The following is a 17,305-nucleotide window of genomic DNA, read 5'->3' as shown; positions in this document are numbered from 1 at the left end:
GTCAATAAATAAATAATAAAATGTAAAAAAATATATAAATAAAAAATAAAAAAATAAAAATAAAAACTTTGTTTACACATAACTACCTGTACATTTTAGGATAATTTTACCTAAAGTTAGGAAAGCTAAGGGGCTAATACATTTGTAAGCCAGATGCAGCTAAAGAGGTGGACTAAAATTTAAACACTAGATCTTATTAGACATGCTCACATAAAATGTTACTGTAGCATAAATAATATTAGAAAACTGAGTCAGATTTCTTACCATTTCTGACAGGTAAATGCAAAGCTAGAAGCAATCCTACTGCAGTCAGCTGGCTGTTTGGGATATCAGCATCACCTGTGAGTTCATCAGTCAATGCAGATCTCCAGAAAAAATATATAATATTGGCCCAATATCTTGGCCTGAAGATATAACAGCCAATGACTAAAATGTAAATAACAAAAGACCACAGACTGGGGTACCATCATATCATTTTTCATTTAATATAAAAAGACATATGTACTTGGGCCTTAAAACTGCACAGATCGCAGTTATCTTGCCCATAATGATGAGTACAGTACTTCCTTAGATAATGCATCTGCTAGGTTCAGGACTGAGATCTTATACCGTGCCTCCACCAAACCCCATGGAAAAAACAAGAAAAAAATAGTCACATTTAAATTAATGGATCTCTTGTTTCTTACAGTAAGAAACAACAAATCCAGTTCATTTTGGGAGATTCAGCACTGTCCGAATAACTGCTGAACAGATTTGTGCAAATTTACACATATTTTAAGAGAAACAGTTGGACACACATATTGGGGTGTGATCCTATTTAGAATTTCAACAGATATATCACTCAGTGTTGCGCTAAAAAGCAAGAATGTAGATAAGCACAAGAAAACTTCACTATGAATATTCACTGTGAAATTAGCTCAGATCATAAAAGGCAATTGAAGTCTTTATCATTCATTTTGTACTGACAATGATATTAATTAAAAACAGGATGTTTAATATAATGATCCTTTGATAAGAGCAAGTGTCCATACAGCATTCTAAATGAAACACATTTATTTAAATTATGTGCAAGACTTAACTACAAGTCCTTTTCAAAGAACTTCTGCACACAAATGTAGATGAGTTCTAAAGTTTTCATTTGCATGGAAAAAGAGAAAACAAGGAAATCAAGGGCCACAATGTTTAGCACATTACACATGTTATTAATCTTGTAATCTCTCAAAATCCCACTAATGAATTATTTTTATATTCTCTCTACAATCTATTTGACCTACTAGTCAAAATCAAGCACTGTTAATAAGCATGTTCTCACACACTACACCAAACACCTTACTGTTGGTCACAGGATGCAACACTGATAACACTAAAAACATATCAAACAAACCAAGTACACATTGGTGGACATCTTGGTGGCTAGTGAATCAGGAGCTACATGACATTTAAGAAAATGAAAACCCATCTCTGGAAACCCCAGCAAGCAAAAAGGGATAAATATGAGATACTTAGCAATGATGACAAGATACATAAACCAGCATTGAGCATCACACTCTTAGAATTTTTTCATGATGCTCAGTGTAAATGGGGTGAAACAGCTGAAATGTTGGTAACCACATTTCCAAATATTCACTGCAATATTAGGCCTACCCTTATCTAAGAATAAGAGCGAAAAGAGGTTTTCATGCTGGAACAAAAGCAGCCAACGAGACTATTTTTGAACTAATATTTAAAAAAGTAGTTAATGAAAAAAAAACACGGTTTATTGTATATAGAAAACGGTGCTGTAATTTTTAAGATTAGAACTGTTTAAACATTTGATCCTCCACTTTCCTATTTAAATAGATAGCTGGCTGGTTTATAATCAGAAATATGACAGTTAGTGTAGATAACGCTAGATTACTTATGTTCCCTCAAATAAAACAGATGTCGAACAGGCAGTGGAGTTTTGTAACTTCCTTGCTTACCTTCCTTGTTAGCTAGCTAGCAGGCCAGTTCTAGTTTTTAGTTTTGGCAATATTTGGTAAAGGTCCTGTCAACGAAAACTCTCCAAAACAGAACGAAATACTGATGAGTGGGTACACGGCGCATATTTTAGCAATATTCACATTGCTAAATTACTCGATTATGCTATCTTACAATTGCCTGAACCTAGCTAGCTAACCCCAGCTAATTTCGGAGAGAGAAAACCAAGCAATACGTTTTATGTTAGCTAAATACCAAGCATGAACTGCAGGTATAATGCTTCAAAAATACCTTTATCGGAATCCTCCATCCTTTTGAGAACACCAGAGGTTATATTCTTTTATTCCTTATTGAACCGTTTCTCCACTACCTAGCTGTTTTGACCTGCACGTTGCAGCTGGGTTGCTGTGAGCTGGGTGGGGTCGTGTGTATCGTCATTACGTAGAGCACGTAACCATGTAAACAAAAAAGAAATGGGCACATGGTTAAAATCTGTGTATTTGCCAAGACCTCGTTTTAACTTTATGTATGTGTGTGTGTTAAAATGTTCTAAAAATCGATGAGCAATAGTTTTATTTTTCATTATTATTCTTCGCAGAAAGCACGTCCACATTCAGACTTTTGTGACCTGTTGTGACTCCCACCCCACTACATATCACGATCGTTTACGGGAGGCTCTATATCTTGAATGGTCCAACTCCTGTTGGTCATATCATTACAATTCTTGATTGTGATTCCTCGGCTTTATGCACACAATCGTGCAATTCGGAACCTATTGCTAGGTGCTTCCGCTTTGATGTTTCAGTTACATACTCACAACCCACAAATGTCAATAGTTCTAAAATAATTAAATAATTATTTTAGCACTGCCTTTGATAATTATGAAATATTCTAATTACTATGTCAATTTGGAATATAAATATGGTCAAGAGCAGTTAGACAAGCTACATGAACAAGTTCAAGTGGACAGTACCCCCCAAACCCCTAATGTACCGACACTGGAACAGGAAACAATGGCCTGACAGTTTGTATAAGAGACCTAACAATGTAAAGAGGAAAGCACGCCTCCCACTGGGTGACATGCTCTACAAGCTAACAAACTGAACAATCACCTACCTGACAGTTCGAATCCTCTTCTGTTACTATGTATTGTAAACAAACGAATTAATCACCTTCCTCATCCACTTTATCTTCATCTCCTTAAATTTATTTCGATTTATATTTAAATTCATTTTATAAATATAAACATAATTACAAATTTAATCAGGAAATCTCTGAATTCACTTAATCCAGAATATTATACTGTATCCAGGAAATAACTATTTCTATAAATCACTTATAGCCTTTACTTGACCGATTCTTTTTGCATGTTTCTCGGATATATTTTTGCTGTTTTGGAATATGTTACATAATACAATTTTAATCGTTTGAAACTGTATTATGTTCTACAGTGTTATGAAAAACCCACCGATTCCATCAGCAACTATAAATTCACTCATGTCATCACTCATTTATCCCTTTACCTGCTCTTTGATTTTGTCTCTTAAAACAGACATCGTGCGGTGTGCTTAACGCCAGTCCCTCAAAACCCGCTTAACGGGGGTTATGAAAGGCAGACAGGGACTTATTGGTTCAAGACAAGCAAACTCAAAGATAAAAAGCTTGCGGAAAATGGGCGCAGTCGCCAACACAAAAGACCCCGTGCTGTGAAGTCACCCCCATCTTCCTTTAAGCGAGCCCCCATGACCCCCCCGTTTCTCTGAGCGAGGTGCATTGTGGGGAAAGTCGTTGCCATTCGACCTCTGCGCGGACGCAGACCGAACCCTGAAATTCATTATGCCTTTAAAATCCTTATTTATTTCCGCATAACCTACATAGTCTCACCAGGAGGCCAGAGCGAAAAAAACAATATATTGATGCGGGATATTTAATTTTTAAATCGTGGAAGACTTTTTGGAAGCGTGATTAGCCGGTTAAAAAATCGTTTAGAAAAGTAGATTGTAATTTATGAAGAAAATGTCCGGAGAGCGAAACCGCAGGTCGCTGGCTTTTCGAGGAGGTGGATTAGCCGTAACCGGTTCCAGTGCTGTCCGAAGCAGTAATGGTAACAGCCGGGAGGCCCAGGTTTGGCAAGATCGACACTTAAATGGGAACAGGCCAGATCAAGAGGAGGATAGGGATCTGGGGGCAAAAGGACCATCGTTGGGCAAAGTGGAGGGCGGAGGGTCCGTCAGCGACAGCACAGAACCAGAGGCAGAGGAGGAAGAGGACCCGGAAGGGGGTAAATGGACATCCGAGAAAGATGTTGACAGTACCCGTTGGCCGATTTCGAATGATGGGGGAGAGGGCGATAGTTGGACAACCGGCAACGGTATGAACAGCGAAGACGGCGCAGGCAGCGGTGCCACGGGATCCGAAGACGATAGAGTCGAAGCGGGGAGTGGGGGAGACAAGGAGGAGTCGGGTGCCAGAAAAGCTTGGGTAGAAATGAGACCCCAGACGCTGCTTCTAAAACACTCGTTTTTCCAAGCCTCTTGGTTGCAGGAGTTTCCGTGGTTGAAATTTTGTGAAGAGACAGGACTTATGTCTTGCTCTTGGTGTCACAATATTGCCACTAACAGCGACGATTTGGTCAAAGGCAGCCGAAATTATAAACGGGCCTTGCTGCAAAGACATCACCTGTCCTCGGAGCACGGCAGGAATGACCCGACCAAACAGGTAAGTTTTAACTAGCTAAGTGACGGACGCGGTGGTCTGTTTGTTCGTCAACAGAACAAAGTATTGTATGCTAACTATACACTTGTTCATATTAAGTAAGAATGAGTTTTTTCCTAAAAAAATATGGTAGCTAACGCAAGTTGTATGCTGTTGTACTCGTATTACGCGACAAAATGTTAAGTCTGGCTAGGTGACTGGTTAGCTAGGTTGGCTAGCTGGCTATGTAGTTGCTAGCTTGCAGGCTAGATTACTTGCTATCATAAATGGCAAATACATATGACATTTTAGAGCTAACTTTGTGAGACATCAGGAATAGCTAGCTAGCTAATTACCTGTCGCTTTTCAGTGTTTAGTGATTTGTTTTTATCTGTTTATGGATGTCTACAAAATTCTATTGCTGTACAATTCGCTGGAGATGGCCAGCTGTATCTGTAACTGCACAGCTAAATTAGCTAATTTATGATAAATGTAATCTGGCGAGCTAACTAACTAGTTAATGTTATTAACTTTTTAGATCAGCTTCTGTATATCTCAGGAGTCCTACCAAGTTTCGTTTTGTAAGTCTCTTTCCACGATGTTCCAAGTACAGTGTACCCTATCGCACTTTTCGAGTGTAATCGTTCATATTTCTTCTTTGTACTTGTTCAGTTTACCCCATGCAAATGTTGCACTGTAATTATCAACCTTTGTTGCCTTGGCAACTAACTCACTTGATTACCACAGAGGTCATAATGGCAAGAGCTTGACCCAGCAGCCTTTGGGGAGCCGCACCCCTACCCAACCCCCTCTTCTGTTGCCTCGCTGTAAAAGTGACCTCTGGCACATCTCATCTTCCTATTTAGGGCACCTAAATCTGAAGCATTGTGTTAAATGAATCTTCACAGTGCATAGATGGCATGTCTTTTACTCCACAATTTATAGGTAGAACCTAGCTAGAGGTTGGTGTTGTCCATAACAGCTATGCTTGTTGTATTTAATGCACCATATTATCGTTAGATGAGTAATAAATGTATCATATGACCTTGTGTTCTGTTGTTTTTTTTTACCCCACTAGAAAGGGATGTACAATCAATAGTGCGTGTATGATTATTTTTCAGAGCTCACATTCAGATCTGTCACAAGCCTTAATGCTCTATAGTGAATCTTTAGACTATATCATTAGTAGAGTGTTATTCAGAATGCATTCTTAAGGGCCTATGTGGTCAGTTTATACATGCAATTAAACCCATTAAACATATGACTATGCTCATTTTGATTCATTTATTAATGAAATCTCCAAGGATCACATTGCAAATGCATTCACTTGTCCATACAAATCAGAATGACATGGAGATATACTAACTATTTTTACCCTTCACTAATTAGGGAGGAAAGCAGTAGGAGGGATTGCTGGCCCCTTCGTAGCAACAGAGGGGTTAAGATGATGTTTTAGATTAGTATCAGCCATGACCCTGCTACTTTTGCTCTGCATTCTTGTTAAACTATTTGCTATAAGAAAACAAACCTTAGCATAGGTGGATGTTTGGGATAATTTTCTGTTAAAGTAATATGTGATATTTTATGTTTGTCAGGGTATTTTTTTCAGCAGGGGTGTAATCTTAAATGAGCTTTGTAATTGTGGTCTGTTGTCCTGGTCAGCTATGTCTCAGACAATGTTTGTTTGTTTTTTCTTCAATGTCCAGATCTCATTCAGTTGAGCAGTGACTATAACTCAGTTAACCAAATAGGGGGTGTCTGGGTTGCTTCACTGAGTCTGCTCATTGTCCTAAAAGTTGCCATCCCTTGTTAGAGAGCCTTTGGAGGAGATAGCAGCTCCGCCTATTCACTGTCTGCCCCTTGTGAAATGTAGGCCTATGTGTATTGGGGGGAAGAACTCTGTGGAATTCTCCATCGATGAGCTCTCCACATTGTTGGGAGGCCCAGAGCCTGGTGTTCTCCACCCACACCTTGGGTCAAGCACACTGCTACATTGTTCATGCATCTGTGAGATGGGCTGGGTGAGGGGACCCAGCTCTGCCCTCAGGGGGAGGCTGGTCCAGAGTAGGGTATATACAAGAAAAACAAAACTGTAGTCTGGGGGACAGCTTTACCCCATGTCCAATATGTGCTCAAAGGGCAGTTATCAGCTGAACGTGTATGAGCTTGGGGCATTTATGCTTGTTTACAGTCTGAGACATGGTGAATTTCCAGAGCTGGTGATGACCTTTTGTTGTGGGTTTCTACCAGAGGTGAGGCACACAGCAACAAGCACAAGAGGCAGTATTAGCCCTAGCGGTTGCATTGTGTTCCTCTTCCACATCAAACCGAAAGTCTGAGGTGTGAAACCAGAAAGCAAAACCACTGTGTGGCTCGCTTTATGAGAAATGTCTTTTTTTTCAGACAGGGCAGTCCTAGTTCATCACAAGTTTCAGTATTAATTTGCTCCTCCTGACTAGTGTATTAAAACTGTGCTACAGGTGTTTTCTAGCCCTTCCTCTTTCAGCAGTCACTGTCTGAGAAATATTTGCCTGGGAAGGGTGATTGTCACCGCAGACTCATTTTGGACAGTTCGAGTAGTGGCTTCTCTGAGAGCGTCTGTTCTCCGGCAGCACAGTCGGTAACACGTGGCACATCTGGAGAAGGGATGTGCAGAGGCAGACAGAGCAGGAGAAGGAGTGCTTTGGACGTGCCTGTCTGCTCCTCTCTCTGCGGTGTATTGACTCTTGCAGCAGCTGCAGCACGGTGCAACAGTGTCAACCTCTCCATGAAGCAAACACTTGCTTCAGGCAAAGCAGGCAACAATGGAGAACAATATGACACCACAAACTGACAGTCATTTCCATATATCAATCCCTTCATCTCCACACCCCCTTATTCTTTCAAGTCTGTCCCCATCTGTCTCCCTTGTGCCCTGCCTTCTCATGTCTGCCCTCACATAAACGCGTTACAGCATCGTCTTAATTGGCCACCCCCTAGCCAACCCAGTCAATTGGGGCAGATTTGGAGAAAGTCTTTGCAACCCTTACGGGTGTGTGCCCTGTGACCCTTTGGAGCCCGGCACAGGCGGCACAAAGCCGCAATGTAACGACAAACAGCCATGAACAATGAGCTCGGAGGAAAGGGCTGGCATTGTGTCGGGAAACGGGGCTGTCCTCTCCCACTGTCCTCTGGCCAGGCTGACTGCCACTGGAGCCACGCAATGGTAATAACTCCCCTGCATTCACACAAGGGTCGCAATGTGGAGGAGGAGCCAGTGATGGCCTCCGCCCCTGAGAAATGGATTTAATCTGAGTGACTAGCAAAAAAACAGCAACAAAAAAAAAACAGCTGTGGTAGGAGGGAGGAAATTTTAGATCTGAGAGGTATAAATGACACTGTGGATTAGGACATTTGCGTCACAATCCAGGAATCCAACATGGACATACACTCCCTCTGATGGGTACAAGGCTGATCTTCTCTTTCATCTTGGAGGCAAAGACGTTTTTACTCATTAGTGTAGTAGGGAGAGGGTAGTGGCCAAATGAGTCTTCAATCTTAAAGCGCATTAGCTGAGTGAGTGAAATGGTTTGCATAGGGTGTGTCTTGTATTGCAGTTTGCGCTTGAGTGGGGGGTTTCAGCAGATATACATTTACCATAATACTGTGGTTTGGGAGCTGGTTAAACCAGTTCTGCTGTTGTGATGGTGTCACCGTGCACTCTCCACCTTGAGTTTATACTATGCACTAACCCTGTTTGACTTCATGTGTGTGTGTTTTTTTTGTTTTGTTTTTGTTTTTTGTAATGCCTCTAGGAGGTTGAGAGGTCAGAGGACACGGAGAGCACCGAGGTCGAGGACTACAAAAGTAAGCCCAGCGAGAACTCGTACTGCTACCAGCTGCTCCAGGAGCTGAACAAGCAGCGAAAGAGTGGCATCTTGTGTGACGTCAACATTGTGGTGAGTGGCCAGGTGTTCCGGGCGCACAAGAACATCCTGGTCGCCGGCAGCCGCTACTTCAAAACCCTTTACTGCCTTACCAAAAACGAGGGCAACGAACAGACCACCATCACTCACCTGGACGTGGCTGCTGTGCAGGGCTTCTCAGTCATCCTGGACTTCCTGTACTCTGGCAACCTGCTGCTCACCAGCCAGAATGCCATCGAGGTGATGTCCGTGGCCAGCTACCTGCAGATGACAGAGGTGGTGCAGTCATGTCGCGCCTTCATCAAAGACGTGCTTAACATCAGCATCAAGCAGGAGGCACCACACTCAGTCGTTGTGGACTACAACAAACGCTGTACTGTGCCCAGTGATGGCCAGGGCATGGATAAGAAGCCCAGCAACTTCTGGGCCACCAGCATCCTGTCAAAGCTGTCAATCAAGGCCAGTGGGCAGGTGAAGGAGGAGCCTGGAGATGCTGACGGTTCAGCAGGGGAGGGTTGTGCACTGGGCAGCTCAGGCTGGGGTGGGGACAACTCTTCAGAGTCCACGGAGGCAGAGCCACCAGGCCCGGGACCAGTCTTTGTCTGGAACGAACCCACAGCAGGCACCAGGGCCGCCGCTAAGAGGGAGGTGCGGCACGAGCCTGGCAGTGGCAGGCGAAAAAAGCAGATCGCGAGACGCTTCGTCTACAACATCCCTCCTGAGCCAGAGGAGGGCTTTGACGAGGGCATGTTCATCCAGCCTTCCGCTTCCTACTCCAGAGAGGACTTCTCTTATCTCTCTGAGAATGCAGGTAAATCACAGAACCTCCCTGCTGTCTCCGCTCTGAAGACACAATATAGCTTTACGTGGGATACACTGGCTGCCATTTTGGATATTGCCACACTAGATTGAATTCTGCAGCTGCTTGTTTTGGCTGGAGGTTTTTGGTCATTAAGATTACACACCTGTGTTCCTTTATATGCCCTTTTCTTTAGAGCCTTGGTGTGGTTGACCTTACAGAAGCTGAGATCAGGGACTGATTTGGATAAGGCAGTATCTCTGTTCTCAGTAGTGACCATGCGAAATAGTTGGTACTATTTAGAGTCCATATGTTGAACAGAGTTTGCTATTTTGTGTCTTTGTGTCTTCGCTCTCTCACTCACACATGTGCACACCAGAGTAGTCAGCTATGCCTTTTTTAAGTTTATTAGTGACACAGATAGTACACGCTTAGCCCAGTGAAGCACAGAGTGTAGCCTTGGATAAGAGGTCAAGCTGGCTGGGAGAACAGAACTACTGCTGGTCAGGAGTAGATTGTTCACCTCTGCATTGATTTTGGATTATCAGTGTTTGCACTTGATAAATATCATTTGCATTTGATAAAGGTGCTCTTGATTTTGTGTTTTATTGTTATGAACATAAAGTGCCCCTGATTAGCAGTGTTACTTAGAAAGAGCACACAGTACTTTATTGATATATTTAGCATCGATGTTTGCGTGGTTCACATGACATAATAATGTGGAACTGCAAGTTTCTTGACTTGCTAAATGGCAAGGAACTTGTGTTGCTTAGGAGTCAAGTTGGGTCTGGGTAAGTGTCCACCATTTTCTTGCGTCAGTCTCCTGTTGATATCATCATGGTTCAGGCAGCCTTGGGTTTTTAGGGTTTTCCTTAATGACTTGCTCGGAATCAACCTAAACAGAGACCGTGATCCTTGTCACATGGGGTGAACAGCATTCTTACACAACATTGTGAGATACAGTGTTGCACAAACTTCTCTGAAACTATAAGATTTTAAGTAGGGCCTAATAGATTTCACAAATGAAAGATATGCTCTCTCAAGTTTAGGCCTCTTGGTAACGATTGAGAGGAACTAGAGTAACTGCTGGTTATGACACTTATGCAGTACTGCTCATGTGCACTTATTTGTTGGGGTATTTTTTCAAAACCAAATGTTTTGTATGTAATTAGGATGAATATAATTACAATTTAGTTGACAGTCTGTATGTACTTTCTCTATCTGTGATGGTGTCTTAATGAGAACATTAGTGGCTAAACCTTGGTCTGGTTTTCAGTATTTATGGTCATAATCAATGTTATCAGTAAATCATAATCGATACAAGCCATCTAAAATGCCTGCTTGGGTTCTTTTTTTTTTTTTTTGGCTGATAGGACAACAGTCCCTCTATGGCTCCTCATATCTGTGCAGTTTGGCAGAAATCATCAGAAAATATGTCTGGAATGTGCATTGTTTGCTTTGTCATTGGCATAGCTCATCATTAGTGAGACACCCTGCATTTTGATGCCATTCACTGGGTTGTTTAAGTGCATTCTTACACACACGCTCACATAGTTATGCCCTGACCTTTGCTTATGGCACCCGGCCAGCCACGGTCTTGTTTCCACATTGCGTTCCTTCAGGCCTGTGGCTGGGCTGTATAGTCTGCAGGGCCATCACTTCTTTTAATTAGATAGTGGGCCAGCACGCCTGTGTCCATATTAAGCTGCCCGTGCAACTGTGTCCAGCAGACAGAGCAGCCAGGCCTCAGACTGTCTGCCCGTTCAGCAGAGCGGAGTAAGAAAAGGCAGGGCATAGCTGTGGGGAGAAGAGGCACTCTCACACGTGGGTTTTTCTAATACAAGATAATGAAGCAGGGAGAAATGGTCCTCTCAGGCCCACTAAATGCTCTCCAATGTGCTTAGTCTTGTTGCACAGGGCTCTTTAATATGAGGCAGACATGACGTGTGTGTGAGAGAGTGTGTGAGAGAGCATGTATTGACACACAATCTGCTTTCTTCTACAATATGAACTTTTTCATTGATAAATGGCCCTTTTTTTTGTAAGCACCAGTCAACTTGCTTTTCTCTGGTTGACTTCTGAGGCTAGAAAGAAGTCTGCCAGTGTCTGCCAGTGTTTTCTGTGAGAACCTGTCTGTTCTCTACACACTGCATAGAATGGGAGTCCTTGTCATAAATACTTGAATCTTGTCCAGACTGGGGAGTTAAACAGTTTGCAACCGCTGCTGACTGTTTGCAGCTAAGCACATGCTCACACACTCCCTCCCATGCACACTTCCCCCTGTCCAGGTCTCTGAGGTGCAGAGCTGCCAGGGGTCGTCCCGCTCTAATCCTCCCAAATGGAGAACACCCGTCCCTGCCATTTCAAATATTGACCCAGGCCGAGTGGCCCATCGCACAGGCCATTACAGGGGGATCTACCGGCTTTGGCATGCCAGCCCCTAACCCACCCTGCTAAAGATGATCCGCTTTTAAAGCTTCTGTCTGTCATTTACAGATTATATCTACACAGCCCACCACACAAAGTTACACAGCCTATAACTCACATATGTCTTCTGAGAACCTACACTCCTTCAGAAGCTTTTTAGGAAGTAGTGAATAGTGACTGCAGACAGCCGTGCAGTAGCAGTAAGTGCATATGTCCTCAAGGGCTTTCGGCTAGTGTACAGATGGAGCAATTACTGGGTGGAGGCCTCTCAGCCCACCATCCTCTGCCTTTGTGCTCATCCCGTTGCAGGGCTGGTCAGCCCACTCCCATATAACCTCCTCCAAGATTCCCAGCAAGGGCAGTTTTGGGAAAGCTGGAATGGCTTCACTCAGCCTTTGTAACACACTCCTTGACACTCTCAGTGGTACGTGTAGGTGGTTTAATTTCTCACCCTGTAACAGTGCAGTATCGTTTGACAATCTAGTTTGATGATTAACTTTTCTCAGTAATATTTTAATGGCAAAGTCTGATACCAGGCATGTGCATGACTTGCACTCAAGTGAGAGTTTGAACTTTAATTTCTTGAAGGCGTGAAGGCTGCGGAGCAGGAGAGACGTGGGCGGCTGTGGACTCTTCCTCAGCCCACATGCTGGTGCTTGGAGTCCCAGTTAAATTCCCAGGTTATCTGGCTCTCGTCAGCCCCTTGGCAACCTGCTTGACGACTCTTTTGTTTTGGCCAGTTTGGCTCAAACAATGATGGGGACCCCTCCTCCCAAGCAGGGGAAACGTTATAGCAAGGAGAGGCGGATCATGCTTAGCTGAAGCAGGGGTTTCTAGCACCTGCTTCTGGGGACTTAAAAATGGGAGGACTGGACTCAGTGTTTCTTGTTCAATGTTTTTTGCGCTTCTTAAGCAGTCACCCAGTAAACTCTGTTTTCTTTGCAGGTTTGGGCAAGGTAGCAGAGACAATTCCCCTTTCCTGCTTCTGTTTGTGTGGGTTTTTTTTTTTCATTTCTTTTGCTTCTCATTTGTAAAATTGCATTATTCTAATCTAGTTATGGCCTGTGGCAAGGCGTTTCCATAGCACCCGGCACACTTCACCAGGTTGCTTGGCTCTCTGTTTTGTCAGAGTAACACTGAGAGGGAGTGTGTTTTCTACTCGCCCATAAACATGATCTCCTGTTACAATAAAATGGTCCCACCGCCCGCATCCCTCGCCCACACTTTGTAGGTAAACACCTTTTAAAAAAAACAAAACAAAAACAAACGAAGTCACAAATGAAATGGAGAGAAGTCTGGCTCGGAGGAAAACTAGGCTAGCCCCGTCTGCTCCCGATGACTTTCCCAGTTGCTGAGGTTGCAGGAGCTGTAGTAAGAGCAAACCACTGTTGAACCCCCCCCCCATCTCCCCCATTCTCTCTCGCAGGAGAAACGTCTGACACCGCCCTGAATAAGCTCAAGTGTCCCCACTGTAACTACATTGCCAAGCACCGACGAACACTAAAGAGGCATCTGATCATCCACTCAGGCGTACGCTCCTTCAGCTGTGACATCTGTGGCAAGCTCTTCACCCGCCGAGAGCACGTCAAGAGACATTCCCTGGTGAGACCCAGCACAGACATGCGCCTTACATTAAACCCCCCTCCGCCATTTGGTTCAGACTGATCTCATTCACATTTACGATATTTTCTTCTGTTTGGATTTGGAACGTGTTTCGCTGTGGCTCTTACAGGTGCACAAGAAGGATAAGAAGTACAAGTGCATGGTGTGCAAGAAGATCTTCATGCTGGCAGCGAGCGTGGGCATCCGGCACGGCTCTCGGCGCTACGGCGTGTGCGTGGACTGTGCTGATTCGCACCAGGCCACGCAGGAGGGACTGGAGGGCATGCAGGAGCTGGAGTTCCCCCGTGATGATGACTTTGAGGAGCCCGCTGACGGAGACGAGGACATGGTGGAGGATGGCGAGGGGGAGGAGCCTAATGAGAATGACCAATCCAACTGCGAGGGTGACGCAGGTGCCACCCCTGAGGAGGACTAAGTTTAATGCAACTTTAAAATAACAAGAAAAATAACAAAGAATAAAAAAATAGCTGGGAAACAATCAACTCCAAAGTGCTATCAAACCTTGTGGTTGCACGGTAACGTGTATGTCAAAGAAAACAAAGCTTTGGTAGATAGGGACTCCAAGATGTAAAGATTATTGTGTGTGTGTGTGTATGTGTGTGTGTGTGTGTGTGTGTGTGTGTGTGTGTGCATGTGTGTGCGCGTGTGAGAGAGAGAGAGAGTGTCTAGGCCTACTGCCTGTTCGAGAAAGAGATGAAATGATTCATGAAAATCAGGTTTATCAGTGATGTATTTTTTTTTTCTTTTTGGGTATGATGGTGTACAGTGTTTTAAGTTACGATAAGCCAATCATCTTAAAATATTAATTATTTAATTTATGAAGAAAGTTAATATGGTCTTATTAAAATGATCTAATTTGCTTTTGTTCCATGTGTGATGAGAAAAGTTCCGTTTTAGGCTGTGCCTCCTGGCAAGGTGGAACGTCTATGGCTTAGACTGCTATCCTGACTTCATAGACAAAGCATTGTTGCCTACAGGAAGATTTTATTCCCTTTCATGTTGTGTAGATATGTTTAGTTGTAATGAAAATTAATGAGCTATATTTCCTTTCCTTTTTCCCTGCACAAATCTTGGAATGAAAAAAAAAAAAATCTGTTTTGTGACTCTAATTGACCACAGCCATATTTATGATTAAATTATACTGGGGCTGTGCCATTGTGCCAAGCAGAATGCACACCAAGATTTGTCAGGACACAAACTACTGAAAATGCAGTGAGAAAAAATCTGGAAAAAAAATTAAGTATAAGGGGAATATATTATTGCTAGCTTTATATGAATCACAGCATCACAGTAACACTTTATAGAGCATTTTGACATTCACTTAAAGCTTGAATTTTGCCAAATGAAAACGTTTGGTGCTGTAATGCTTGTTTTTGAAATACTGGACCTAGAAGCTGTATATGATGTTAATAATCGTAAAGCCTACTCAGATATACTAATCAGCTCTGTATGTAACACTTGTGCTAAAGAGCCTATCAGGTATGCTTTGCCATTGTTTTCTTTATTTAATGCACATACATACACACACACACATATATATAAATCTCACACACCCTGGCAGTATGTGTAAAGATGACCCAAAGTTTAGTTTCGGACCTTCTTGAGTTGGTGTGATGAGGTACTGAGCATACTGATAATCACTTGAATGGTGTGTGTCAGGTAATTCTGAAGAATGCTGATTGGTTGGCATGTATGAAGTTTGTAAAATACTCCCATTTTTGGTGCAAAAAAAATCCTCATACCATTTGCGGTCATTTTATTTTGATTCTGTTTTGTATTTACCAACTTAAAAACACTTTGGTCATAGTAATGTAAAGTGGAGCTCTATGAACATAGTCATAGACACGCACTTACTACTTTGCATTCTTTACTTTATTTCCCCAAAGCCGGTCTGGATGGAAATAAAAGAGAACTGATAAGTTTATGTGGAATTTTTCCCATTTTTTCCCTTTTTCTTTTTTAAACATTTCATTATTTAATAATATATATATATATATATATATATATATATATATATATATATATATATATATATATATATATATATATATATATATATATATAGATATATATATATAGATATCTATAGATATAGATATATCTATATAGATAGATAGATATATAAAATGGAGATAGATATATAGATTCCAAATTGCAATCAAGACTGTTAATTTCTATTTGTGCTACCAAAATCATTGTTTAATTAATGTATGCGAAAGCCAGGTAAATTTTTGCTTGTGTATGTAATTGTCAGATTTAAATGTTTTTATTGTAAAATCATTCACTTTACTCTAGATGCATATATTACTTTATTTGTCCTTTCTACATTTTTTTTCTTTCTTTTTTTTTTTTTTTTTTTTTTTAAATTTCCTAAGCAGATTTTTATAAGAAACATTGTGGGTTGAAAGCTAGGAACAGCCGTTTCTGTTCTTATGCCGTGGGTCTTGTTGTCTCTACAACAAGACAGAGTATGTTTCTCCTTACTCCAGATGAGAAGTGTATTTTAAAAGCTCTATAGACAATATTTATCCTGTTTGTATTATGTACCTTCAAATCACTGTGGGAGGGCGCTATATATATAATATAAAATATAAATATATATAAAATAATTATATATATATATATATATATATATATATATATATATATATATATATATATATATATATGTATAAATATATATATATGTATAAATAAAATAAATATTTAAGATGTTGCTTTAAATAATGGAACACAGCTGCAGTTGATTTAAATCTGGTCCTGGCTTATTTTGTTTCTTTGTTTGTTGTTGTTTATATATATATATATATATATATATATATGAACTTTGTTTTTCAAACAGACACGCTGTTGGTTCTTTCTCATGTCAGTGTATCTGATGAACTCAAGAACTCTTTACATTTTATGATGTATGTGGACATAACCAACAAAAAAAAAACAGAACACTACAGATGAAGGGTTTTTCCAGCTGTATTTTTTTAAAGCCGTTTCAAAGATGTATTTTTCAACTCTCTTACAGTGATGCAAACAGGGCCTTGGGCCCACCTCAAACACAAATCAAATCAGGGGGCTCTTTTTATGTTTTTCAAAGTTATAAGATGAATACATATTCTCCTTTCTGTTTCAATTGTACTACTGTTCCTCTATAATACATTTTAAAATAAAACTTTGATATTGCTCTTGAGCAGTTCTGTGTCAACATTGAATCAGTGCTGCTTGGAAGAATTTGTGTGACATTCTGGGCTGGATTTATCAAAGATCATTTTATGTGAGCTTTGCTTTCAACATTACCTCTCACAGATCAAATGACCTAAATACTACAGTAATTCTTGCTAACTAGGTCCTGACTCTGGCCTTTGTACTGATATGAGAATAAAAACAATTGCAACCATGAAATTCACATTTGCTATTATTCATATATTTGGATCAAAGATCACGAAGGCACTGGTGTAATTACTGAAATCATCCCTTGTGCCATGAGAACTGGTCTCAAATGGAATATGTCAAGTTTTGTAAAACGGGCATAAGGAATTTTTTTTTTACTTTCCAGTGCTGCCATCTAGTGGTCATACGTGTAATATGTTTGTGTTTTTCAGATTTTTTTTTTCTGTGCATATCTCTAATTTCTTAAGCTAATGTTGTTAGGCCTACTAAAACACTTCAAAGAATTCAAACAAGTAATAGCAATACTTCAATAATTTTAGAATATCACTTTACTACTAACTAGACAATCAGATGCATGGTTTAATTTTAGAATTAAAACACTAGATGGCAGCTTGTCACTTTGGTGTAATATTCGTACTTCATCTTATATTTCATATTAGATCTGTGTGAAATATATGAACCAGGGAAATATGTTCAAAAACACCTGGTCTTTTATTTAAGCTCTAGAGTGGGG

At 41.2% G+C, this 17,305-nt stretch overlaps 2 protein-coding genes across 8 annotated transcripts in view; one reads left to right on the top strand and one right to left on the bottom strand.

Moving 5' to 3' along the window:
• Positions 1-2,368, bottom strand: part of tpd52 (tumor protein D52) — a 16,754-nt gene extending 14,386 nt beyond the window's left edge. For all 6 annotated transcript variants that reach the window (XM_027006372.2, XM_027006375.2, XM_027006374.2 and 3 more), the window contains exon 1: positions 2,251-2,368. Coding sequence is in view for 1 of the 6 variants with exons in the window: in XM_027006373.2 (XP_026862174.1) it covers positions 2,251-2,269 (19 nt within the window). In the remaining 5 variants the exon portion in view is untranslated. The remainder of the gene's footprint in view (positions 1-2,250) is intronic.
• A 1,386-nt stretch (positions 2,369-3,754) lies between these two features.
• On the top strand, positions 3,755-15,331 carry zbtb10 (zinc finger and BTB domain containing 10). Of its 2 annotated transcripts, none has more exons than XM_035529449.1 (4): positions 3,755-4,677; positions 8,448-9,369; positions 13,211-13,386; positions 13,517-15,331. In XM_035529449.1, exons 1-4 carry the CDS (start codon positions 3,967-3,969, stop codon positions 13,820-13,822), a joined length of 2,115 nt encoding a protein of 704 aa, XP_035385342.1. In that variant the 5' UTR covers positions 3,755-3,966; the 3' UTR covers positions 13,823-15,331. The 2 variants fall into 2 exon arrangements, with proteins under 2 accessions (XP_035385342.1, XP_035385343.1); XM_035529450.1 differs by lacking the exon at positions 3,755-4,677 and adding an exon at positions 7,971-8,127.
• Positions 15,332-17,305: the final 1,974 nt, after the last annotated feature.

Source organism: Electrophorus electricus, chromosome 8 (assembly GCF_013358815.1).
Source record: "Electrophorus electricus isolate fEleEle1 chromosome 8, fEleEle1.pri, whole genome shotgun sequence".
NCBI classification, from domain to species: domain Eukaryota; kingdom Metazoa; phylum Chordata; class Actinopteri; order Gymnotiformes; family Gymnotidae; genus Electrophorus; species Electrophorus electricus.
The sequence above is the reverse complement of the archived record's forward strand: the minus strand, read 5'-3'. Positions and strand labels throughout refer to the sequence as shown.

Bases quoted from the DNA above. Each gene is read 5' to 3' on its own strand.
- zbtb10 (XM_035529449.1), top strand. From the start codon at position 3,967: ATGAAGAAAATGTCCGGAGAGCGAAACCGCAGGTCGCTGGCTTTTCGA. The intron at 4,678-8,447 runs GTAAGTTTTAAC...TAATGCCTCTAG, and splicing joins GGAATGACCCGACCAAACAG to GAGGTTGAGAGGTCAGAGGA. The intron at 13,387-13,516 runs GTGAGACCCAGC...TGGCTCTTACAG, and splicing joins ACGTCAAGAGACATTCCCTG to GTGCACAAGAAGGATAAGAA.